Source organism: Pezoporus flaviventris, unplaced genomic scaffold (genome assembly GCF_033815535.1).
Source record: "Pezoporus flaviventris isolate CSIRO_AGI_PZ_B2104156 unplaced genomic scaffold, CSIRO_AGI_Pfla_v1 ptg000001l, whole genome shotgun sequence".
NCBI classification, from domain to species: Eukaryota; Metazoa; Chordata; class Aves; order Psittaciformes; family Psittacidae; genus Pezoporus; species Pezoporus flaviventris.
The window spans coordinates 40,914,858-40,939,600 of record NW_026892549.1 but is presented as its reverse complement, the minus strand read 5'-3'; the positions used below and the strand labels follow the sequence as shown (position 1 = coordinate 40,939,600).

General features: G+C 43.4%; 1 protein-coding gene across 2 annotated transcripts in view; it reads left to right on the top strand.

Moving 5' to 3' along the window:
* The window catches only part of CHN1 (chimerin 1), a 103,614-nt gene extending 83,370 nt beyond the window's left edge, over window positions 1-20,244 (top strand). For both annotated transcript variants that reach the window (XM_061454045.1, XM_061454037.1), the window contains 6 exons: window positions 1,905-1,989; window positions 13,190-13,363; window positions 14,057-14,134; window positions 15,299-15,436; window positions 16,439-16,544; window positions 19,317-20,244. In XM_061454045.1, the coding sequence (XP_061310029.1) occupies window positions 1,905-1,989; window positions 13,190-13,363; window positions 14,057-14,134; window positions 15,299-15,436; window positions 16,439-16,544; window positions 19,317-19,488 (753 nt within the window). In that variant the 3' untranslated portion in view covers window positions 19,489-20,244. The remainder of the gene's footprint in view (window positions 1-1,904; window positions 1,990-13,189; window positions 13,364-14,056; window positions 14,135-15,298; window positions 15,437-16,438; window positions 16,545-19,316) is intronic.
* The last annotated feature ends 4,499 nt before the right edge of the window (window positions 20,245-24,743 follow it).

Genomic DNA, 24,743 nt, shown 5'->3' with positions numbered 1-24,743 from the left:
AAAAATGTAAATTGTAAACTGAAAGTACTCTGAAAAAATACTGCTTATTGCTCAAACTTTTGAACTATCGTTTTTGTTTCATTTTTCCTTGGGAGGAATTTTGAGAAATATTTTAAATGAGTGTCTTTCGTGGGGAATGTTCCTCTCACTATTCCCTGAGAAAGTTCTGTTAGTCCTGCAGGCATTAAAACACAGTGTTTTGCTTGGGGGTATCAGAATGTGCTTATTCTGGGGAGAGGACACTGCCAAAGACCTGAGAGAAAAACCACAAGGCTGAGGAAGAAAGCCAAGAGGATGTGGGTAGTGCAGGTGGGTAACAGAAGAAGACGTGAAAAATCTCTTTGCGGCGAGAGGAACAGAGAACATGGAAATTACAGCTGCTGACGGTCTTGTCATCGTTTGCTCCGTAGAAGTCAGCTGGAGGGAGAAGGGGCTCGTGGGGCACATTGCGGCTTCAGGAGTGGGTGCGGACGGCGGCTTGCGCTGCTGGGGGCAGGCAGCCAGTGCAGGATGGGGAGAGCTTCGCACCAGGGATGCTCAGCAGCACAGGGCTGGAGGCAAATATAGGCCTAGCTCAGCACAGCCACACGTGAATTACTGGTGAATTCAAGAGTAACTTTCCAGACTTACTCTACCTTACTCTTGCTTCACGAGCAGCAAATGCCCAGGAGGCTGCAGACCTTCTTCCCGTAGCCAAAACTGAAATGTGGGCTGGGTGCTGCTTTGGGTTGTCACTTGTTCAAGGTAAGTGTGAGCAAGGATCCAGCTGCTACTTAAATCAGCGGTGCAGGGGATGTTCTCTACCTCGGTCAGGCCACTTTGTGTTTTGCTGTTTATAAGCAGAGCTCTCTGTGGATGTCAAGCTTTTACATTTCTACCAGCTCCTTCTCTCTTCAGCTCTGTACTGATCTGACCAGGCAGCGCACGTGCCTGAGGTTACTGCCTGCTCTGATACCCGCTCAGTAACTCTGGAAAACTGAGTGACTTAAGCCTGAAGCATTTTTTACTACATTTCACTGCAAATTTCCTTTCTTCATGATCTCTGGTTACTGATTTTTTGTGTCAGCCTGTCCATTCTAAATAGAGGCTTGAAGCCTTTTATGCTGGCTAAGGAAGTAATAATTTTCTCTGTAAAGAATCCTGTGGTTTCCTACTGCAGGAACTCTATCAGAATAAAATCTGAAACAGCTAATGGTGGCTGCAGGATTTGTAACAACCGTGTGAGCTGGGATTGAAAAGAACATTGGGTTTTTTCTTCTTTAGCTTAAAATTTTTTTCATGGTTTAGTGGATTCTGCTCTTGGTCTCTCATTTGGGTTTTCAACCTGTAACATTAGTCTGAAGAGTATTCATTTCCTTTTAGACTTATTCTAAACTGGAAAATCCCTAAGTACGGTTGCAAGGCTCCTGTGTAGCAGTGGTATTTCTGCCTGGCAGGACTCTCTCCACCCGAGGTAAAATCTTGCAGCCCCGTATGCATTTCACACAACACCTTGTGGAGGGGAGGAGAGGGCAAAGCAGAAGACATTTCAAATCAAGAGATGGAGCTCCTGCATGGTCTCTGCAAAAGGCTCGCCTTGTGGCTAAAATCCTGCCCAAATAGAGAGATGCTGAGAGGCTGGAGAAGGGCTGTGACCCACATGGTCTGGGAGCAGACACGGTTCTGCTGCTCTGGATGCTTCAGGATGGAGAAGTCCCTTTCACCACAGGCCTTCAAGTCTTGGCAGTTAAATCTTTCTTACATTCCTTTCTTCCTTTCCTGCAGTGATAAAGGGAAGCTTCCAGCGGCTGCATGTGGTGCCTTCACAGAAGAGGAATTCTGCCTTGTTCAGACACATTGATATTGATGTCTATGAAATAGTTTGGTCATTTTCTGTAATTTTTCTTTCTGCTGCTGTCTTCCAGGTGCACACGTTCAGAGGCCCACACTGGTGTGAATACTGTGCCAACTTCATGTGGGGCCTTATTGCTCAGGGAGTAAAATGTGCAGGTAACAGTCATTCAGTCTTCTTTTCCCAAGACAGTCCTAATGTCGTAACTATTTAATATGCTGCTTGTTCCACTGTAATACTGCATGTCAAAGATCCAAAAATCAAAGAAGGAAGCCTATCCACTCTGTTGCTGGTGGTTTCAGGTGCCTGTTTTGGTAACATCACTGCAGTGATGCAGAGCACCTCTCAAGTGCTCACGAAGGGGAAATGATAATCATCATTAAGGGATTTGGTTTTTCACCCCCTTTTAGAATGGAGGAGAAATAAGCAGATGCATTGTGAGCTTTATTTCTTTTATACCACTTGTATGTATTGGCAGGTGTGAAAAACTCACTGAGGATCTCACGGTGCAAGGTGGGCATCAGCAAATTTCAAGTTGCTGTTGTGAAACAGGCTCTCAGGTTGATTTTGTGTGTAAGCCAGCAGACCCCCAGCATGCCATAGACCCTAAGTCATGTCTCCTACTTGCAAACTGAAAAGAAAGTAAGAAATGGGATGATGACTAAGGGACGCATGCTGAAACGTTACATAAATATTCAGGTGCTGGTAGAAACGTATTACACGCATGGGTGTCAGTGCAGGCATTTCTGGGATAAAGCCTCTGTGAAGTAAAACAATTTGTCAGTTTTATTGATATGATTCTTCTGAGAAGAAAGGACAGTCAGCTTTTTTCAAAGGCAAAAAAAAAATAATAAAAGGATCAAAGTGATCAAAATAGTTTGCTGTATTTAAAAAGTATTTTATGACATTCTAGCAAGCAACCGCATCTATAAAAATGGTGCAAAGAAACGTTGATGTATGAAGACCTGCATGTGTTGCCCTGGAAACTGAATTTTCAAGCTAATTTAAGAAAATCTGCTCTGACTAAAGCTTTCTGAAGTCTTGTGTCAAGCAAACAAGAAGGCTGTTTATCACAGAACTGCAAAATAATGTAAAACTTAATTTATAGCCAAATAGGATTGAAATATTTTAAAATCCTTCTCCTGAAATTATTTGAATGTAATTTTCTGTTGTTATCAGTAGATTCTGTATTGGAGAGTGCAGCTCCATTTTAAGAAATTATTATACTAAAATGGCATTTTCAAGTATTTTCTCTCTGCTAAGTATTTAGGGTTGCAGCCATGTCCTTCGCTTATGAATGAAGATTGCTCGTACTTTTTACTGCTGTTGATTCTGTACAGGGTGTGCAGTGCTAGAAGAGAAAGAGGAAGCCTTATTTTGTTCTTGATTTGTTCTCTGATTAAAGTAGTTATTTTTTGATGGCACGTGAGCCAGTAAGTGTGCCATCTTCCTTCCTCGCCTGGAGTAGATTCTTCAGTTCTGGCATTTAGGAGAAATATCAAGTATTTCTCAGATTTATGTTAAGTAACTTTAATCCAGAAAATCAATAACAATTAAGGGTATGAAGGCTTGCAGTGCTGCATGGCACTGTGGAATGAAAAAATAATTCTGCTTTTATATTAAACCCAAAGTGCTTATGATTTTGTGCTGCCTTTTTTTTTTTTTCCTAACTGAAGTAGAACTGATTTTTCCGGTTTTATGCAGAGTTTTCTAAATTCTGAATTCCCAAAAGCTTCCAAAGTCTGGTTTTCTTTCCTTCTTATGAGGACGGACATAAGTACTGCATGTCTCCTTTTTCCTCCTTGCAGTGCAGAGGAACATATGTGTATTAGATGACTTCATAGGATCAGAAATTATAATTAGGGCTTTCTATCTTGTGTAAGGGCTCATATCGCTGTTGGTAGCTTCCAGTATTTTCTGTGATCTTATTTGTATTTTTAAATGCTGTGTTGTACAACTGCACTGCTTGTTGAAGCATCGGCTGTTGGGGCAGGGGGAGGTTGAGGTTTTTGGGGCCATGCTGGAGGTCATTGGGCACAACCAGGCGAGCTGTTGATGTGCAGCACTGTCCGATGGGGCGTGAGGGGGAGCAGGCGAGGGGCCATGCAGCAGTAAGGCTGCTGAGCAGTGCTTCCTCAGCCTGGCAGGCCTGCTTCTGCAGTGTGTGCTGTTTGCCTGGCTTCGGTTTGAGGAGCAGAACGGGCTTTCCTAAGGGTAGGGGTTGCAGCTGAGCCACCTCGCTTGTCGTCCCCTCACCGCAAGGCTAGCTTGTAGCCACTGGCCATCAGCGATAGCTGGTGGAGAACTAGGAGCTTCACAGGGGATTTTACTCTCATAAATTTCATGGAAATCAGCAGCTGGGTAGAGGAGAGGGACTCCAGGCAGAGCTCCATGGAGTAGGAGAGGGCAGGTCCACAGTCTGCCTTCTCTGTGCCTCACCTTCAACAGTGTCTACCTGTTCCCATCAGCTGAGGCTGCACAAGCCATCAGAGCCAGAAACCGTACAGATCTGGGCACTGCAGAGGAAAGTTGGAGGTGTATGGGTACATGGCGAGGACCTGTGTAACCACTGTTAACATCCTAGTGTGGAAGAGCTCAGGTTTGAGTGCCAGGAGTTTGGTCTTAAAGTGTTAGGGCTTTTCTTTAAAGTAATCATTTTGCTTCTAAACTGAGCCATTTTAATATGGAAACAATGAAACACAGCAAACAAGGAGCCACATGAGGCCTTTGCTTCTCAGAGTGGGTTCGTACTGCAGAAAAATTACAGCTTTTAGCAGGAGGCAGCATACTTGCATTCAAATGGGGTTCAATGCCACTCCAGGGAAATACACAAAATCTGTTTGGTGGTCTGTATAATCATTTTATTGAAAATACCTATGAGCCAAACTGCAGTGATCATACCTAATTTTATACTTTTTAAAGCATTTGCTTTTTATAGCCAACAGTTTCACATCTCAAGAGGACTCTATTTGCTGTACAGAAGTGATAAGTTTAACAAATACAAATAGATTACTGCATGGGCTACTCCTCAACCATTTTAAATCCTTCTCTCTGCAGAAGCATAAAAACATGCAAGAAGATAAGTGTGGGACAGTCCAAGACTGGACAGCAGAGATAAATGTCACCCATCTCAGAAAAGAGGAGGAGCTGGCGGAAAAAGTCAATAGATTAGTTTGTTACACAAACTAAGCCAGTCCTTTGAAAAATAATAAACCAGAGCTGAACATTCATAACTGTACACATGCCATAGCAACAGGCAAGGATGCCTTAGCAACTGAACTGCCTTGACTCATGCTTTGTTGGAGTCCAGCATGACTCAGTGTGTCCCTCTCTGCATTCAGTATCTTGTATCTTGTCAGGTACAGTCAGTATGATTAACCCCTGGAAGATGGATTCTCGCTAGCTTATCCTTGTTTGGGTTTTGTGGCAGACAAAGAAGGAGGAGTATATATTTTTGTTTCATAAAGATGAGAGGAGGTGGTTATGGGTTGAAGTAAGATGTTGGCTGTCATCTTGACTGCAAAGGTTTCGGGGCTGATGCAGGCCACGGAACACAGGAAGACTTTATTGTCTTCCAAATTAAGGCTTAGGGTGATGTCCAGGATTTGGATTCTACGGGAAATTAATTCATGGACTTAAATCTGTAGTTTGATTTCTGCTGGAGGTATATCCAACAGAACAGGAATCATTTCTTTTTCCTTAGATGTTATTCTCTCAAATTTGATCTTTATTTCATCAATTTACTTAAAGACAGATTTGCTTCCTTAGAGTGAGTCCTTTTAAAAGGCATCTGCCCTACTGCCTTGGAGAGTCATGCTTCCAATTTTTGCATCCTAGCCAAAGGCCCTTAAATTTTTTTGTGAAATGAAGACTCATCTCTATGCAAGGAATCTGCCTTTTCTGACAGCAAGCTCCATCTCCAGCAGACTTCCTGCAGGCTTTCACCATAAATAGAAATGACCAAAGAAGTGTTTGAAATTATGATGCCACCAGCTTGTGTAAACACTGAAGCTCAGCGGAAGCTAAGAAAGATGTAAGAGTTTACCCCACCTCAAACTCTAGTGCATGAACTTTAAAAAATCGTATTCTGAATTACATTGCCCCTGTGTAAGGCTCTCCCAGGCTCACAGGCCCATCCCATTGACCTGAACGTGTTCAGGAGATAAACTATAACAAATCCAAATAAAATCTGCAGCTGTGCAGCAGGGAATTCATTTTATGAATGTTGTAAATGCGTAACACCCAGTAGCATTAGTGGTGAATTGTGTGTGTTCTCAGAGACTAAAGCATGGTATTAATGATGCTGTTATTATACTGCACAAGTAGACTGGTAGACAAGCAGCTGTTATTATACTGCACAAGTAGACTGGTAGACAAGCAGACTAGTTGACTTGTTAAGCTGGTGTGTGTGTCCTGTCCCCTTCCTCAGCCCATCACAACTGTTCAAGCTACTGTATAATCTCTTCCTTCTGTACCCCTTTTTTGTCATTCTTAATGAATAAGTGATTTAATCAGAAGATTCTTTTTTTTTTTTTTTAAACAGGCTGGTTTAAGAGCATTAATTAGCTTATCTTAAAGGAATGATACAATTTTTTTACTGCATTTCACTGGATGCTTTTGACAGTGTTTTGGGCTGCTCCTTTTAACCACCCTCTGAGAAGCTGATAGTGCAGCTGAACTATCAGTGTGGGTGCAACTAGTTGAGCCCAAGCAGTGGGCAGAGCCCAAGCCCTGGTGGCAGTAAGCCCCAGGAGCTCATTTTCAGAAAGGTTAAACTGCAGTCTCAAAGCAGGATGGTTTTGTGACTTACTGCTGAAGTGTTTCATTTCCCCATGTCATCTGTTTCCTTCTCCAGTAATTGAAAAACATACAACTGCCGCATTTCCTTTGCTGTTTTGTTTTGCCTTGCTATTAACCCCTTTGTTGGCATTTACAACAGCCTTGTGTTGGTCCACTGGCATGTAAGGATGCAGGAGACCACAAAGGAGCCTGCCCACCCTCAGACAGTAGTTGTGCAGGCACAGTGTTCGTGCTTTTAGGGCTTGCAAGAATGGCTGATGATCTAGTCATGTAATCAGCAAAGGAGAAGGCAAGATGTGCTCATCATGTTGTCCCATCTCAAGGTATTTTGCATGTCTTAGTCATGACAAGCTCCCATTTTGCCCACAATTGCACCTTAAAAACACATCCAAGTTTCTTCTGTGCACTCCGATTCTGCTGGTTTCCCTGACGATGTAGGGCACAGACAGCCCAAAGAGGGAACAAGAGCAAAGCAAAGCCGCAGAGGCCATGGCTGTGGGAAGAGGAATGGTTGGAGAACATTCCCTGCCGACCTCAGGCAGGTGGTGATGCCTGACAAGCTGTTCCAGCAGCTCAGGATCTGGTGGTGTTCCTGAAAGGAATGAGTTCCATGGTTCTGAAATGCTAATCAGGCAGGAGAGCCTTGCTTCAGAGTCGTTCCCATGGGGAAGCTATTCTGGAGCTATATATTCTTGAAACTGTAAGTCCTAAAAGCAGCTTTATCTCCAAGCCCACACAGACCTGGAAGCCTTGAGCAAGCCAGCGGCCCATCAGGGGAGCTGTTGAGGAGGTAGGCAGGTGTCATGGCAGGAAGCCAGGGAAGTTTTTGAACAAACTGATCTTTTAAGACTTCTACAAAATCAAACCATTGCCACTAAACATGTCCAGCACTTGAAGGCACAGACATATGTATTCTTTTGGGATAAGGGGGTTTGTTTCATGGGCTTTTTTTTTCATTTCATAACCCCTGATTTTTCTGCAGTATTTGGTGATTTTCTTGCTCAGTAACTAGCTGCCCTCTTGAAATTCCTTCCTAAATAATAACGTACCCTATAGTGTCTGATACAATAGTATGGATGATAACAGGTTTGGGGGAGCATAGAAGCCATTTTTGCCATGGTGCTGCTTAATAAAGTGGTTTAGGACTCAGGTGGGACCAAGGTTGCTTCCATATGTGCATTGCACATTAACAAATTACATGTATGTAAGGCGGTGCAGCAGCTCGTGTTGCCACCCTGGCTGGAACAGCTCTGCCGAGGAGGAGGAAGGTGGCAGACCTTCATAGCACCCCGCTGCCTTCTGCTTGGAAACACAGAGTGCAGCACGCAGGCCCACTGGGTTTGCTGGGTTCAGGTGCTTGTTCACACACACTGCATCCAAGGGAACAGAAAACACTGCTTCCTCTGCTGCAGAAAAAAAGCATTAAATTATTAAAAGGAAAGCTACTATCTCATGATTTCTTTATGAGAGCAAGTTCCTTTCTAACCTTTTCACCCTTGCAAAACTAACAATGCCAGTACTTTGTGCTTTTGCAGAACCCCTTGTCTTCAGATGTCAGCTTACCAAAGGTGAAGGTGTTAACCCATCTGGCAGGTACCACAGCAGACCTGCCCAAGGCAACACATCGTGACAGCACCCCAGCTCCATGCTTCCCACCCTCCTATGCTTCCCATAAACCTCCAGAGAGTCTTTCAGAGCTTTTTGCAGATAATGTAAATCTCCCTTTGAGCTCCTAAAGCTGCTCCTTGGAGTGACAAAATGCATAAATTTTCTTCAGGGTAATTCAAAAATATAATTAGAGTGATATATGTAGCATACGGTATCGTTCCAGTGGAGTGTGATCAGCTGCCATGTTAACCAGTAAATCATAAACCAAAGGAAATCTAAAACTGGATAAAGTCAGATCAGCAGTATATCAAAAAGTGACAGTGAAGTATATTTTAGTCTCTGCAAATATTTATAATGTGTGCTCATGGGGTAGCACTAACGTACATGCATCTTCTGGCTGTGTTCACGCATTAATATGAACACATTGTTTGTTCTTTCAGCCCAGTGGACTAACATCAGTACTAGCTGTTTCTAAAACATTACCAAACCTTCTTCTAGGTATCACAGGAAACTGTTGTCAGCCTGGTTTTAAATTTAATACCTCTCATAGAAGTAATGTCACAGCTCACCTGAACTCCTAGACCAATATGCTATTAAAATCAGGGCAGCTTACCACAGACTTTTAAACCTGTCATCTAAAACTACTCTTCCCCACAAAAAAACATCCAAACTTCCTATAAATTCGTGAATTTATGACTGCTTTTTTTTGTTGGTTGGTTGGTTGGTTGGTTGGTTTTGTTGCATTTGGTATATTTGAAAGGTGGTCACAGTTTGATAGCACTGTAAAAAGGAATAGTAAGCGTGACTTACAGTTCTGGTCCTGAGAAATCGTCTCCGTATAAGGTGAAATTCTGATTAACTGAAGTAAGTTTTCCTATTGACCTGCAAGGGCTCATGGCTGCATTTTTTAACTCTGACCTGTATTATTATGGGATTTATCAGCAGATAAATCCCTTTAGGGGGATTCTTCTTTAGCTCCTCACCAATTTGTATAGCCAGCCAGCAGGTAAGCTCTGATGAACATCTGTAAGAAATGGATTAAGGCTCCTGATTACTTTAGATCTGGAGGAAAGCTGCTAACACCAACTCAGCTGTTCAGGATTTACTTTGATATAACCAGAAGTCAGTAGACCCTAAATTTGAAATTGTATGAATCCTCTTGGTCTTAAAGAACTCGGCCAAATCATGAAGCTCATGTGCAAACAAGGCAGGCAGTCTGAAGACTTCACCATGCAGCAGCATGCAGAGAGGTTCAGGACTCAGCTTTCTTGTTCCTTCCTAGTTGATTCTAAAATAATGGATTTTGAAGCTTTCATGAAGCATCTGCAATGAGAACAGAGGACATTTTTATTTAATAATATGTAATTTGCAGCATAATTCCTGTCTAACGTAAGCTGAGTATAGTTACTGTATAAGGCTGGCACGTTTCTGGTGCTCTGTGAAGAGGAGAACTGACCTCGTCTCCTGCCATTGTGCTTTTTACCTGTTAGAGTTAATAAGGTATTATCCTTCATCCCAAGTTATCAACTGAACCAGAGACTAGCGACTGAGACATGCCTGTTCTGCCTTTCATGAAGTATTGTTACCTGCGGAGAGGAACCCATCTGGTAGAAAGCATGGCATTGTTGAGTTTCAGCTTCTCTGTTGGGAAAAACACAATTTTCCTGTTGGAAATCCACTGAAAACTCCTAGGAGTTTTTATTGATGCAGAACTGTTAAAGTAAGGCGGTCTTCTGCACTCACGTAAGAGGTATGTGAAGAATCTTATTAGAAGGGTATCACACATCCCAGTAATACTGAATGTAGTGCTCATGCATTTTCTGAGCATTAAGTATCTGAAATATTTCTAGGTTTAAAATGTTTCTCGGGAGGGTTTGTAAGCCCTTAAGCAATAGGCTGGTACATAAAAGCTAATCAAATGCAAAGGAAGAGCAAACGAGAGAGGAGAAAAGTTGACTTTTGCATCTGTAATTACTATTCTGGTATTAACGAGGTCAGATCCAAAGCCCATTTGAATCTATGGGATTAGCAATAACAAGTATTTTCAGGAGCAAGGTTTTCACATTGTCACATTGAAAACATTTCTGTGAGATATTTTAATGAAATGAAACTTTCTTGTCTATACATAGAATTATCTCAGTGAATGTGATAATTGTTTTAAGTCAAGAATAAGACACTTGGAAGCATGTTTTTCCTTTTTCTTTTTTGTACATTTTAGTCTTAATTATCCTTGAATTTCCAGCAACATAAATCTGAGCTATATTGCTGTCTTGTGAAGCAGCTGATTTGCACTCACAAAATCACTCATGAGTCCTCATGAGTGAGACACTGCCATTCCTGTCTTATAGACACCATTGTTGACAGACATACTAGAGCATTTCACACACATGTTGGAGTGGGTGCTTCTTACAGCAATTTTAGGAATTCTGTGTATAATAATTATATTTGCATTTGTAAATACTATTACTGCAAAGTTAAGGTTTCAAAATAAAGGAAATCAAGAATTAAGATTTCCTATTCGGTCTTAATTTGCTTGTCTTCTGTGTGTGTGTGTGTGTGTTAAGACATGCCTCTAATTATTTGACTACTTAGTATTTTTACTTCACAACTTCATCTTTATTCTGAAAGCAGAATGGGTGGTACTTGCTTAATAGAACCTGTCCGGTATTTTGTCTTCTTGTTAGAGCTGCTGTCTTACTAACAGCGCAGTATTCAAGCCTTACACCAAAGATGAGTGTTTTTTCCTCTGCATTTCAACAAACATTTAATGAATTTATTTCTATAAGACCCAGAGGAGACAAGAACAGCTTCTCCTTTCCATGCTAAAGGTGAAGCACTGAGACAATAAAGCACTGGGGTCACGTTTCCATTGAATTTGGTTTCCCTGTTTAAAACCCAGAGGGACGTGGTTTTTCACAGTTCAGACAAAATGCAGTGCTGGGCACAGATCTGGTCTCAGAGTTTCCTCCTTCCGCACCCCAGAACCACAGGCAGGGTGAAGGCTGTGTGTGAAGAGCTGGTGTCATCATGCAGTTTGGGGTCTGAGAGCCCTTGATTAAATGTGGGATTTGGTGAAAGCAAGTGCTTTGGCTGCCACTGTTTCCTCTCTGTCACAAATGAGGCAACTGAGCAAACACTGAAGGACCCCGAGTGACCAAACTGAACTTCACCATGCTTGGAGGGACAGCAGTTGAGCCTGCCACTGCCTGGGTCTCCATCACAGGCCACTGTGACAGGTACCCCAGGGGTACTGCTTGTTTGCAGGGAGCTGGGTTTTACGTTGCTTGCTTTGCCCAGGGTGAGGTTCACAACACAAAATCACAGCCAGGTGGGAAATGGAGCATTTGCAGCGCCCTGGCTTGTATGTTACCCACTCATCGCAATGAAGGGAGCCGCTCCTGCACAGAAATAGCTAAGGAGAGTTTTAATCAGGCATTTCATCTGGATGGGGATTTGTGCGAGTTTTGACTGATTGAAGGTGACATGCTGAACTTTAATTGCAACCAGAGACTGGATGTTTTACAGAGGATCCTAAGTGACAAAGCTGGTTGCTTTACAGGCCTGTTAAGTAAACAAAGTGCTTTTAGCAGCAGACTGCAGCTGACTTAGTGGAAATTCAATTTAGTGATAAATTCTGGGGTTTACTGTTTTGGAAAGAACAAAGTTAAATAATCTGTGGAGCATTAATGAAAATACAAGTATTGGCAGAATCAACAAGAACAAAATATGAAGGGAATCTGTACAGATTCAGTACTGCAGTGGGAGAGTGCAGGTTTTCATCAAGGCATTGATCCTTCAATCTCCTACAGCCCTTAATTCTGCAGAAATCCAGGGGACTCCAAGTGGCAGTGCAGCAAGGAACAGAAATGCCTGCAGAACTGAAGTCTCAGTGTATACTGAGTGCATGTCAAAGTGTGGTAAATGCCCTGACTGCAAAGTGCTGCCTTTCTCACTGCTTGCTATTTCCCAGGCACATGTGAGTTTGCATTGCAGACCAGGAGAAATGGCAGTAGAAACTGGGAGCAGTGCAGGAGGCTGCTCCTTACAGAGGCCTCCTTACACACGTTTTCCATGCCAAACCCTGAGCGTTATGCCTTGAGTGGTTTTTTAGGCAGAACAAGCATTTTTCAATAACCTGATTTCAATTAAGTTTCACTTAAACTAAAACCCCTTCTTAGTATGTTTACAATAAAGCTGTGGAGTTGTTTGTTTATGCTTTTAAAAACTACGAGAAATTTTCCCTGAGTAATTTTTAAAGTAAATAGAACTGGTTTGGAGCTGCCAACACTTTGTTTCAGACACACCCTGTGAAACGGCATCAGAATTGCAGCTGCTGTGATTTAGCAGAGCCCTTTGTAAACTGCTCCATAGCAAGAAACCACCAACCAGCTGGGAGACCCCTGTGTCTATTATTCAAGTCCCCTCTGAGCTGCGGAAGGGACCTTGTCAATAGCAATGCTGTGCATGTGCTGCCATATCCGGCAAGAGCATAAGGGTTCCTGAAGGGGTTCAGCACGTTCTGCAGAGGGATTATAGCCTTCTGAGACCCATTCCCTCCCTCCATCTCCCCAGGAGGTGTCGTAAGTGCCACAGTCCAGGACTACGTTAAAGCTGTAAGTGTTAGGAAATCCTCAGCAATCTGGGAAGTAAGTTTACGTCATGACAGCAGCGTGTGTAATAGTGGTGGGGATCCTGATTTGAAAACCCATCTGAAGAGTTTGTCACTTTGTGTTAGATCTTTTAGGGACAGAGGAAATGTCTTGGATAGAAGATCTGTCTTAAGGTTGGTCCCTACCTCACACGCTTGATGGTTAAAGGGTCTCAACAGAAGTAGTAGTTGTGAGATAAGGTCGGTCGGAACCTGCTGGAGCCATATGTACTCCATAGTACCAACCTCGAAATACATTTTCACTGAGCACCAGTCTCATTGTCTTTTTATTTTTCTCTCAGATTGTGGTTTAAATGTGCACAAGCAGTGTTCCAAGATGGTCCCAAATGACTGCAAGCCAGATCTGAAGCATGTCAAGAAAGTGTACAGCTGTGACCTCACAACGCTAGTAAAAGCACACTTCACTAAGAGACCAATGGTAGTGGATATGTGCATTAGGGAAATTGAATCTAGAGGTAAGGCATAGTTAATGGACTTAGGTTGCTTTGCTGATGATCCGTTTAGATTGATCTGGGTCATCTGGGTGTCTGCTGAATTGCTCAAAACAGATTTGCACAAGACGTTTTATGACTGCCAATTACCCTGCACAGCTGATATTATACTTTGCATTATTTCATGCTTCATACCCATTTATAATTTTTATAGATGCTGCTAGAAATTGCTTAATGGACAATTACTGCTTTATAGTTATATATTGGCACCTATCTTTCCAGTAACACTTTTATTAAAAAAAACTAAGTGAATGTGCTAAAGCAAAGGCAGTTAGTATCGATGTGCTCCCTCTTAGCAGATCCCCTAGCCCACATGGAGTATCCTTTTCTAGGATGAGAGTTTTTTGGTTTCATTCAGAAATAGTGACTGAACATCAAGTATGCTAATCTCAGTCATTTTTTAATCGGTTGTAATTGGTTTAGCGTGTTTCTTCAGCTCTGAAATCATTTGTGTAAACATAATTTAGTGCTGATATAACAAGGCAGCTGATGCAAGGGTCAGGGTTAAAAGGCCAGGGCAAGATTTCATTCTGATAAGGCTTTTAAAACATGTCTGCTTTTTCTGCCTTAAATGAAGAACCTGGCAAAGGAAGAACTGGATGGAAGAGAAATGGAGAATTAAGTCTAATTTTAATCTTGTTAAAATGTTCATTGCAGGTCTTAATTCCGAAGGACTGTACAGAGTCTCAGGATTTAGCGATCTTATCGAAGATGTCAAAATGGCATTTGACAGAGGTACAGTCTTTCCCGCATGCAGAAACTTTGTGCTGATGTATTAAACATAGCCATTTTTTCTGCACAGCCTCTGTCTGTCTCGTGCTCCACTGCATCGCTGGTCTGAAGGAGTCTGGCGGCTGTGCTAGCAGAAGGGGAGTCTCCCCATCAGTAAAGCATATTTGCTTCTGGCCTTTATTACCAAAATCTACTTTTCTCCTTCCATCAGTATCTGTGCTTCAATAATGATGTGCATAGGAAAGGACAAAGCTTTCTGAACTACTGCCCTAGTTTGCAAGTAAAGCTGCGCTCAAGGGCATGGGGGAGGGATAGAAGGCAAGTGGTAAAGTGCCTGAAGAGGGCTCTGCAATTTAAATCCATCTTTCTGGATGAAAGCTCCAAAATAATAAGATGACTACAATAGTGCAAACAAAATTTGAATTACTGCAGTCTAAAAGAAGGTCAGTGGGAATAAACTCTTCTCTCTGAGAAACGACAGTGGGAAAACTAAAGGCTTTCCAGCTGCAGTCCCCCTATCCCAATAGAAGACAAAGCCAAAATCCATGCTGGAAGCTCTCTGTCCTGTTTCTCCGGAGGACTGGACCTGTTCAGACAACATCTGCCTCCTCTGCAGTGTTAGCAGGGTGGGGATGTGCTGGAGAAGCCAAGTTCTGCATCTGTGTCCACTGTGGTCAGGAGTAGGTAGTATGCTGTAGCTGAATGGCGAACACATGTTTTTCCTATAATATGAGGAGGCTGTGGAACAACTAAGTTGGTTTTCTTTCTTTTACATTTTTTCCCAGACTCCCCTGGTTTCTCATTCAGTACTGACAAAATGTGCTGTTTGGCAGCGCAATGTGTTCTGAAAGAGCTGAACTTCCACACATTAATACAAGATAGAAACTGCTAGATCAGGCAGGCAGGTTTTCTTTTAAAAAATAATCTGCATTTTTTGCAGTCGTTTGGAATGAAGAAAGGGTAAGTTTCTTTATAAAATCCTGGAGGTTTTCATCCTGAAAAGATGAATTTCACAGCCCAGTAACTGTTTTGCTTATAAAAGCCAAAATCTGGAATTGTGTCCTTTTTAATAATGTTTGCTTAACCAAGTTATTATTTTTCTTTTGAATGCTATTTTACATCTGGTTCCATTTCCAAGGCTTTAATGTCAGTGCCTTCTCCACACAGATGGGGAAAAAGCTGATATTTCTGTGAATATGTATGAAGATATCAATATTATCACTGGTGCACTTAAACTGTACTTCAGGGATTTGCCAATTCCACTCATCACGTATGATGCCTACCCAAAGTTTATAGAGTCTGCAAGTAAGTATAACGCATTTTCCTCCTGGTTTTCATTCTCTTTTCTTCTCCTTTTTGTGCTTTTTGTACTTGCCTTTTCATTTCATAGCTGTCCCATCAGCTCTTACACGATGCCCTATTTAGTAAGGATTGCAGGAGTGAAGATGCACTGCACGTTACGACACGACCAAGTGGTGCTACATGATCATGGTTACATTTTTCCTTGCCTTTGTCACCAGGAATGCTTCCTTTTCATCACACATTCTGGATTATATCGCTTTGTTTGTCTTTCATGAATCCCTGGTACTTGACAGTGACATTTAAAGTCTGTTGGGTTTATGTTGCCAGAGAGAAGGTGATTTATCAAAGTGTTTAGAAGTAAGATAAGTCTGTGTTTGTAGAGGTGTCCATTTTTGAGTGTTTTCATAAGCTGATAAGCACTCATTCTTAAGGCCACCTTCAGAGAGTCTGCGAGCACAGCAATAAGCCCAGCTGGAACACCTCTCCCAAGCATCCTGGCTGCCTGAAACATCTCTGCAGTGTATCAGTCACACCAGCCACACCTGTAAAGGTGTGAGGTAGCTGTGGGTAGAAAACAAGGGCCGGATGCTGGCCTCACCGCTCCTCTGGAGGAGGCATTTTCCAAGTAATATGGACACAGCCAAAGATGCTGATGGCAGACTTCCTTCTGCTGTCCCAGCGTTGCACCTGTGGATTATTTGTGCAGAACTAGTCCAGTCAGCAAGGATTGTCAGGGGGATTTTTTCTGTAGGCTGCAGGGACTCTTTCAGTGGAGTGCAGTCTGCTTTGGGGAGTTTTCTTTGTCCAAAACCAGTTACATCCTGATGGAGCTCTGGGCACCTTTTTGGACAGGCAAATCCTCCACTATGACATTTGGTTATGTTCTGAAAGTCAGTAACCCAGCAGAGCTGTGAGACCCTATCTTCTCTGCAGGCCACCTTTGTTGTCTTTCTGTGTGTGAATTCTAGCTGTACACGTGGTGACCATTGAACATCTGTGTTACAGAAACCACCGATCCGGATGAACAGCTGGAAATTCTCCATGAGGCGCTGAAGCTGCTGCCTCCTGCACACTGTGAAACATTACGGTATCTCATGGCACATCTGAAGAGGTAGGCAGGCTGGCTGCAAGGAACCCTAAGCTGAACACATTTTTAGCTTCAGTCAATTCTAGGACCTCCAGAAAAGTGTGGGCAAGGCCCACTGAATCCTGAAGTTGAGCTGTGTTGGGGAACGATAGTCTGCACCACAGTGAATACCCAAGCACTGGGGTTTATCCCACTGACAGTACTTCCAAAGCAATTAAAGGGAATAAGTAAAAAAAACACGCAGTTTTGAAACACAGAAGTCATCTGCCTGCCAGATTTGCTCTGTGTTCAAGGTTACAGTGAATATTTATGGTTAAAAAGCCATTTGTACCTCTGGGAATAATAAGTCACTCCCTGGGCAGGGAACTAATACAGCTTGATGGCTATAGACTGGTGTCTTTTTCTGCTAAGTCTCATCTACCCTGATCATCCCTGACACCCTCAAAAAGACAGCATACATTAGGCTTGAGCTGACCCTGATTAGGCACAGTGTTAATTTGCCACCAAGCCACAAGTCTGGTGAGGTCTGCCGGACGTTCCTCACCAGTATGGATCCCCTTGTTCCACCTACCACCTTCTCAAAACCATGGGAACATAAATTCTTCTGAGGTTTCTCCAGCTCCCCAAGACATGACTGAAGTTGATCAGTGGGCTAAGAAACTGCTTCAGACCAGTGCATAAATATCCAGTGCAAGAGCACAGGTTCTATTTCTTTTCAGGAAAGCAGGGGAAAAAAAAAACACAATGGGCATGTTAGGGTATCCATTTTAGTTTCTTGACGAATGTGAGCTTATTGTTGATATATAAGAATCATTCCCGTTCCTTAGAAAAATACTTTGAGTTCTCTTGTGCTTTTTTCCTTTTATAGTTCTACTAGTAAGAATATGTTGACTCTGCTAAGTGCCCCAGGCAAAATTCAGCTACAAGGTTTCTGCCTGATTTGCCCATTTATTTCAGTGACATTTCTAATGGATGTTTTAAAGCAGACACAGAGATGAGAGACACAGGAACAAAAAAGCTCACCTTGCAGCTTGTGAAGCGTGAAGTTAATTTTTCCGTACCCTCTTAAAGAGTGCTCTAGTTAGAAAGCTGCTTTTGCACGCTGTATTCCCGGTATAGGTGAATGATAAAGTAGAAGGGTGACAAAATGCACTTGGTTTTAAACTTCCTTTTAATACATTTGCTAAAAAGAGCTGTGGTGCTCAACAGGCTGTTGTCTTGCTGCCGAATGCAGGTGTTCAGATGCAGCTCATTTATCTGGAATAGTTACAGACTGAAGACAGCACCTTGGAAACATCAGTCCAACTTGGTTTAAAATAAAAATTAAGGCAGAATGGGGGAAAAAAAAAGAAGAAAAATCTTGAATCCCTTTTGTATACCAAGGGATTTTTTCGTGCAATGCAAGATGTCACAATGGTGAGGAGTAACTTAGCTAGACTCTTCCAGCTGCTGTCCCTGGGTTCTTAGCTGCTTTTGAGAATCCTGGTGGATTCTTTAAACTGTCGTGCATATTAAAACATTTGAATAATATAAATTTGTATTGTTGAACGAGGCAATTCACCAGGATAAACCAAGGCAGAGGCTTAGGCTTCGAGTCGTGTTTGTGTCTCCTGCACCCGTTGTGGTGGGCAGAGTGATAGGGGCGCTCAGTGTTAGGACACCTCAGTCAGTCTGTCCTCCTCCTGTCTCCCCTGTGTGGGACCCTGCCTTCTCCATAAGGCACAGCAGCATGGGAGAGCACAGGCCTCCTCTGAGCCCACATGAGGAAATGCCATCCCATGACCCCGGAGATCATCGTGTGCAGCAGTGACCCTTCTGGCATTTGCTGAGCAGGCATGTTTCTGCGGTAGCCCAGGCAGAGGAGGCCTGTCTTGTAGGTACAATTCTTCTCTCAAATCACATTTCAGGAGTTGCCCCACAGCAGGACCTCAGCCCACAGCTTTGAACAGGTCAAGTTCCTGTGGAGCAGCAGGACATGGCCTCCACACCTCCTCCTCTCCTGCAGATGGGAACCAGGCAGTGGGAGGCTTCCCTGCACTGAGGGCTCAGCTGTTTGGCAGCTGCTGAGGACCCCAGAAGAGGTAGGAGTGGAAGTGGTCCTGTCAGAGCACAGGTTTAATGACCTGCTCAGACTGCCACGCAAATGGGATGACTCACTTTTTTTCTTAGTACATGCCACAGGACATAACTTGTGTTGAAGAGGAACCGTGCTTCCAGCTTAGCACAGTTAGCCTGTAGTGAGTAAAGGCAAGGAATTCATGTATGATGTGCTTCATGCCCGTGCCGTCATATGCAGAGAGAGGAGCAGTGTGGCCACACGGAGCCGTGTGCCACAGGGGAAACCTGGGCAGAATCCCACCCGGGTGGGCACAGGAGCACATCTCTAGTGATCATAAAATTGCCTAAGTAATGACAAACACGGTCTGCTTCCCATAGGAACAGCCTCTGAATGGTGCCGTTGTAAAGAGCAGAAGTGAGATTGTTCTGATTTGTCTGAGTTCACCCCTCAGCCCCCTCCCTTGCCATGGGGTACTGATCCCTCCTGCTAGTAAACATGGTCTGTGTGTGTGGTAGAGGACAGAGATATCTGACTCACCGTAAACCTGCATAGTGTTTGCACTCGCTAACCTCTGAGTGTTTTCACCTGATCTTTCCATTTGTGTCCTAGGGGAAACAGCACCCTCTCACAGGCTTTGGAAATGGCAAACATTTCTGTCCAGTTTCCCTGCTTTTCAACCATATGCGGGCACAGTTTGGCACAGAAGGAATATGAAAAATACTGTTCTTTTTTTACAGAGTAACGCTCCATGAAAAGGAAAATCTGATGAGTGCAGAGAATCTGGGCATAGTTTTTGGACCAACTCTTATGAGAGCACCAGAGCTGGATGCGATGGCTGCATTGAATGACATCCGTTATCAGAGACTTGTGGTGGAGATGCTTATAAAAAATGAAGACATTTTATTTTGAATATTTTGGGGGTTTTGTAATAAAAAAGGAAGCAACAGTGTTCTATGGATGAAGGAATATTTTAAAGTAATTTAATGGCTCTTGTCGCTGAATTCCGTATTTGCTAGAGCTTTCGATGTATTCAGGATAAAAATGAAGGAACTCTTTGTCGTTTCTGTAGTGCCATTCAGCCGATGTTGAAAAAGGTTAACACATACTTTCCAGTACTAGTAATCCTGGGTGTTTATCATGTTAAAATAAAAAACAAAAAGCCTAAAGCTATTGCATGATTTGCTCCCTGTTCTCCCTGTTCTGGTGAGACTCATTCCATGAAGAAAACAACTGAGCTGGTGCAGCATCTTTGTTCTGGATAGTTTGTGATTGTAATTCAGCATGTTTCTCCGTGTAAACCTGTTGTGAATTTGCTTTTATGTTCTATGTAATTGGTTTCTGATACTAAAAAGAAGGCTGACTTACGTGAAATGGAGCCTCTGGCAGTTTATTGACTTTTCGTATCATTCTCTGCCACTTCAGGGGCTGATTTCTTCTTGGGTTTCTTTCAGTTTTTTCATCAGATAGTAATTTGTTTTTAACAGAAGCAAAATGTGTACTTTAAATGTTACTTTAAGTAATTCTCCATGATGTTTATGGTGGTTGCAGTGAAATCTGCAATGCTGAACAGTGTTCCTTTATTATTATTGCTATTTCAATTGTAATTTTGTATTTTTATCTGGCATGCATATATTAATTTATTAAATTTTGCTTTTAGAACTCTAACATTAAGCTATTTATCTTTACTTAACAAACATGTTTCAGAAATACAGTTTGTTTCATTACTTACGTTGGCACTTTAACCCTGAACAACCCCTGATTTAGAAGAAGTGAGTTAGAGTGTTACTGGTTCTGGCAAGACCATTCTGATCTAAATACTTTGGAGCCTGACATTTTGCTAAGCATCCACAGATGCCTCTTTAGTTTGACAATTTCCTTCTTCACTGTCCAAGATGCCTCTCAAGAATACTTCAGAACTCTTAAACCAAAAAAGTACCATCAAGCCATATACTACTTCATATTTTACATGTATTTTGTTATAATTACATATATGAACTGGAATTGCTGTTTACCATTACACAGTTGTAGCTGCCCAGAATAGGTGAATCTCTAATGTGAATGTATCACAGAACACTTGGTTTGTGCTTGAAGCGTCCAACTCCAGTGCAAGCACTTTTGCCTGCCCTGCAAACACCACCCAGAGGAGGAGGAATAATCCCCAATCACAACCAGATGTGCTCCCTTCCTGTTAGCCATAAGGTGCCTCCCTGCACCCCCACCCTGTTTCTTACATGCCTGGCCAGGAGGGGAGAAGGCAGCTCTCCTATAGCTCTCCTGGAAGTGTGGCATGAAAGATCCCGGGAAGGAAGAGGTGAAGCTGGGATGCATGTTGGTAAGCATGTGGGGAGCACTGCTCTAGGCTGGGAGGCTGCTGGAGAGGTACAACGGGGTGAGGCTTTGAGAGAATCTAAAGTTTTGAGGGGGGGTGGGTTTTGGTGGTTTTTAATCTCCTGTGGCACTAAAAGTGACTTACTGCTTAAGTCCTCTATTAATTAGTGCACATTATTGCTTTATTTATCCCAGTGAACTGACACAGCTGGAAGATTATGTCTCTGACCACAACCTTGTCTCCCCGCTTCCCAGCTCAGGAGCATACGCTTCCCAGTCACATCTGCTTTGCACTCTCCAGCAGCCACATATGTTCACTGCTGCCTTGTTCTGAGCCAACTCCTAAACATACTGTGTTTGCCCTTGCTGCCTTGACAGCATGCAATGCATTTCCTCACTCCTGTGCTGCCTAATGGCCCTGTGTATCCCAGTCCTAAGACTGTCCATCACTCCTGCCTTCCCTCCAGGGCACGTTACAGAGGCTCTGGCTGGCCCTTCGCAGTGTCCTGTCACTGCAATCAGCTCCGGGCTCATTGGCATGGCAGCACTCCTGTCACCAGGTCTGCGACCAGAAGATTTCTAAATAATGCTGGTAAGATCTTGCACGCACGTGTTTGACCCACTTGTTGCTCTGCAGTGTTTGCATTACTTGTTATGTGCTTGTCCCCAGTGCCTAATGCCATCACAACCAGCTGTGGCAAAAGCATCCTGTTCTCAGTGCACCCAGCGGCAGCTGATATGGACCATGGCCAAGGAAGGGCAGGGCTCTGCCTCAGCAGCCCTGGCTGTGGTGGTGGCACCCCGTGTCCTTCAGCAGCCCCAGTGAGCCAGAGGAGCCCTCTGCTTACCTGAGCAAAAGGCATCTGCTCTTCCCCAATGCTGTGAAAGCAAGCCTGAATTAGGCAGTTGAAGTCCCACTTTTAAAGTAACAGGAAGCTTGTAGTAAACGGGATAATTAGGATAATTACGTTTTCTTCTTGTGTGAAATACCCAGCACCTCCGCTTTGGTGCAGCAGCAGATGGGTGCTGCTGACACTGTCTGCTCACCTTGCTTTACAGGTGCCTTAAACTGGATTTAGAAGTAGCGATGGCTGCTGAGAGGTGCAAGGCTGGATCAGTCAGAGAAAAAACACCCACAATAGGAAGCCTAGATTTGCCCTGGGGATAGTCAATCTCTCCAATGCACGCAGCGCAAACAGGATTTGATAGATACTACCAAGTGCCGGTCTCCTGCTGGAGATGCCTTTTTGCCAGCAGAGTTTAACAAGCAACTGTAATCATGGAAGCTGCTGCAGGAAAGGAGAAACCTAAAATGAGGACCCACCACTGTGAGAAGAGCAGTCAGTTTGCTGACCAACTGAAGAAGCCAGCCAACCAAAACCAACAAACAGTAAGCAACAACCAAAAGCCCAGCTCCGGAAACATAACTTTTCCTCAAGAAACATAACGATTTCCCCTCCTCAGTAGTTTCCATAACTACTCAATGAGCAGTTATGGCAGGTGGTAGGCACAGGAGTTTAGGGGTCAGGCAGCCAAGTCCTGGTGTAATAAGCACACTTTATTTTCACCAAGTCTCATGTTCTGGTGAGATATGAAGGAAATTGAGTACCAACTGATGATAAAGCTTCAGAATATGTTTAACACCAAATAGTCCCAACATTCAAATAGTTGAAGCTGACAGCATCTGCTGATCACGCTGTTGGCCCTATACAGGACAAATCCTCCCTGCAAAGTACGGGTCTCTGGAGTTCAAATTGCAGACTGGTTTGGGTTGATAGGGACCTTCAGATCACCCAGTTCCACCCCCCTGCCATGGGCAGGGACACCTTCCACTAGACCAGGTTGCTCAAAGCCCCATCCATCCTGGCATTGAGCACTTCCAGGGTGGGATATTCACATCTTCCTTGGACAACCTGCCCAAATAGACAGGTTGTGTGCTGCATTAGGGACAGGAACATGGGGTGGAGGACCCAGTGAAGTACTTGCTTGACTTTGAATTCCTGGAGTCTGTACCTAGTGACTATTTTTATAATCTCTCTAGTTGTGATTTTTCATTGAGTGTGTAGGCAAAACCTCCACTTTAATATTGGGTTCGTTACCATCCTAATGAAATTCTGATCTTTCCTGAATGGTAACCATTAAAGCAGCTAGTCCAGAAATAAATGTTGTCTCTGCAGTGAATTTGATACTACTTTTTGCTAACCAGGAAGGTGCTTTGTGTGGTCATATGAGCAGTTACATGATTTCAGTTTCATTTACTCATTTTTCTCTTAAATGCAGAAAACCAGAATTTTTAGTATTTATTAGTTAAATGACAGTGCACTAAATAACCTAGATCTCTAAGTAAAGTAAAGGTTATCACTAAGTTGATTTGTTCTCTGAAGGAATTGATTCCCATGACGTTACCTCTAGTTCAGGAGTTGACCTTATTGTCTTTAGTGCGTCAGGGTATATGTCTACAGCGCAGCATGGGGCTGGCCAGACACTGGAGCCACCTCACTGGCAACATCTTAAAAAAGGCAGTAGGCCACAGTCAAAAAGATGGGAAAGGAGGGATTCCGCTGGGAAAAAATTCTTCCTTGGACATCCAAGGAAGAAATGAAAGGCACTGGTGAGAAGTATGAGTAGTTCTTAGCAGCCAGGGAACTTGTAAAGACCATGAGGGAAAGTAGGTCTTCAACAAGAAAAAGGAAGGCAAGCATTAAGAATTCTGGAGGCAGTGAGTAACTGTTAAAAATGTATGTCAAAAAAATTAAGTATCAGAACTATTGGGGGGAAAAGCTATTTAGGACAGTGCTTGGAGGCATAATTAGGAGCTTTAGGATGGAAAAAGGGAAGGAATCTTGTGTCACTTTCAGGAGTGAATCAGCCCAGCAGCATAGCACAGGGTTACTTGACCTCCTATTTTCGAGGCCTCTGCAGCTGTGCGAAAAAGATGTCCTAGCTGTTGGCAAGGCTGGGTATGGTGCTCCTTGGTGCAGCCTCCCACCTGGTGGACCCACAATGCAAGGCATGCGGGACACCACTTGGGAGAGCAGCACATGCTCCCTGTGACCCTGGCCCGGGTGCGAGGCTCCTTCCCTGGATGGGGGCAGGTCTGCATCCAGCTCCCCATCAGAGGGATGCGTTGTCGTCCCCATTTCAGGCTGCAGGGCAGAGGAAAAACGCTGCGTGCTGTGGCTGTAAGCAGGCAGCCCCTGACAAGGCTTCAGGAGAGTTCTGCAGTGAGGGAAACAAGCTGCCTTCTGAAACAAGAATGTGAACTTCTGATGGTGCCAGATTAGCTGACAGGATGGAAGAACCTGTTATTTATGATTTTACACAATACTGAACTTCTCCTGCCCTTCCCCCTCCAATGGCAAAGGAAGAAGTAAAGGCATCTAAAAAACATATATGATACATGTGCTCTGTTCCTGACCTAATTTTTGCATGCTGATGAGCATTCTGCGATGTTTTTATTACAGCTGTGATTATATTGCAATAAGGGGGAAAAAAACATTTAGTGAACCTAACAATCATGGATTTCTTTTTTAGTCATGCAAAATTACTGCTTAGCAACTGCACACCAGCCCTAGAAAGCTTATGTAATGCAAGAGAAGGAGGGTTAGGAAACACATCGTGGATTAAAACAACTGCTGAGCAAACCATGTAAGGCAAGCGTGGCTTCTGCTTCGGTCACATGCCAGTGGGAGTGTGAGTAAACGGCAGAGGACGTGTGACTGAGAGCAGGGCATGAGAAGATGGGTGCAGGGCTCGTTCTGTACCTCCAGCAAACCTCCCCAGGGTCCCCCCTCTGCAGCACTGGGCTGGTGGGTGCTGTGAGCTCTGCCTCCAAC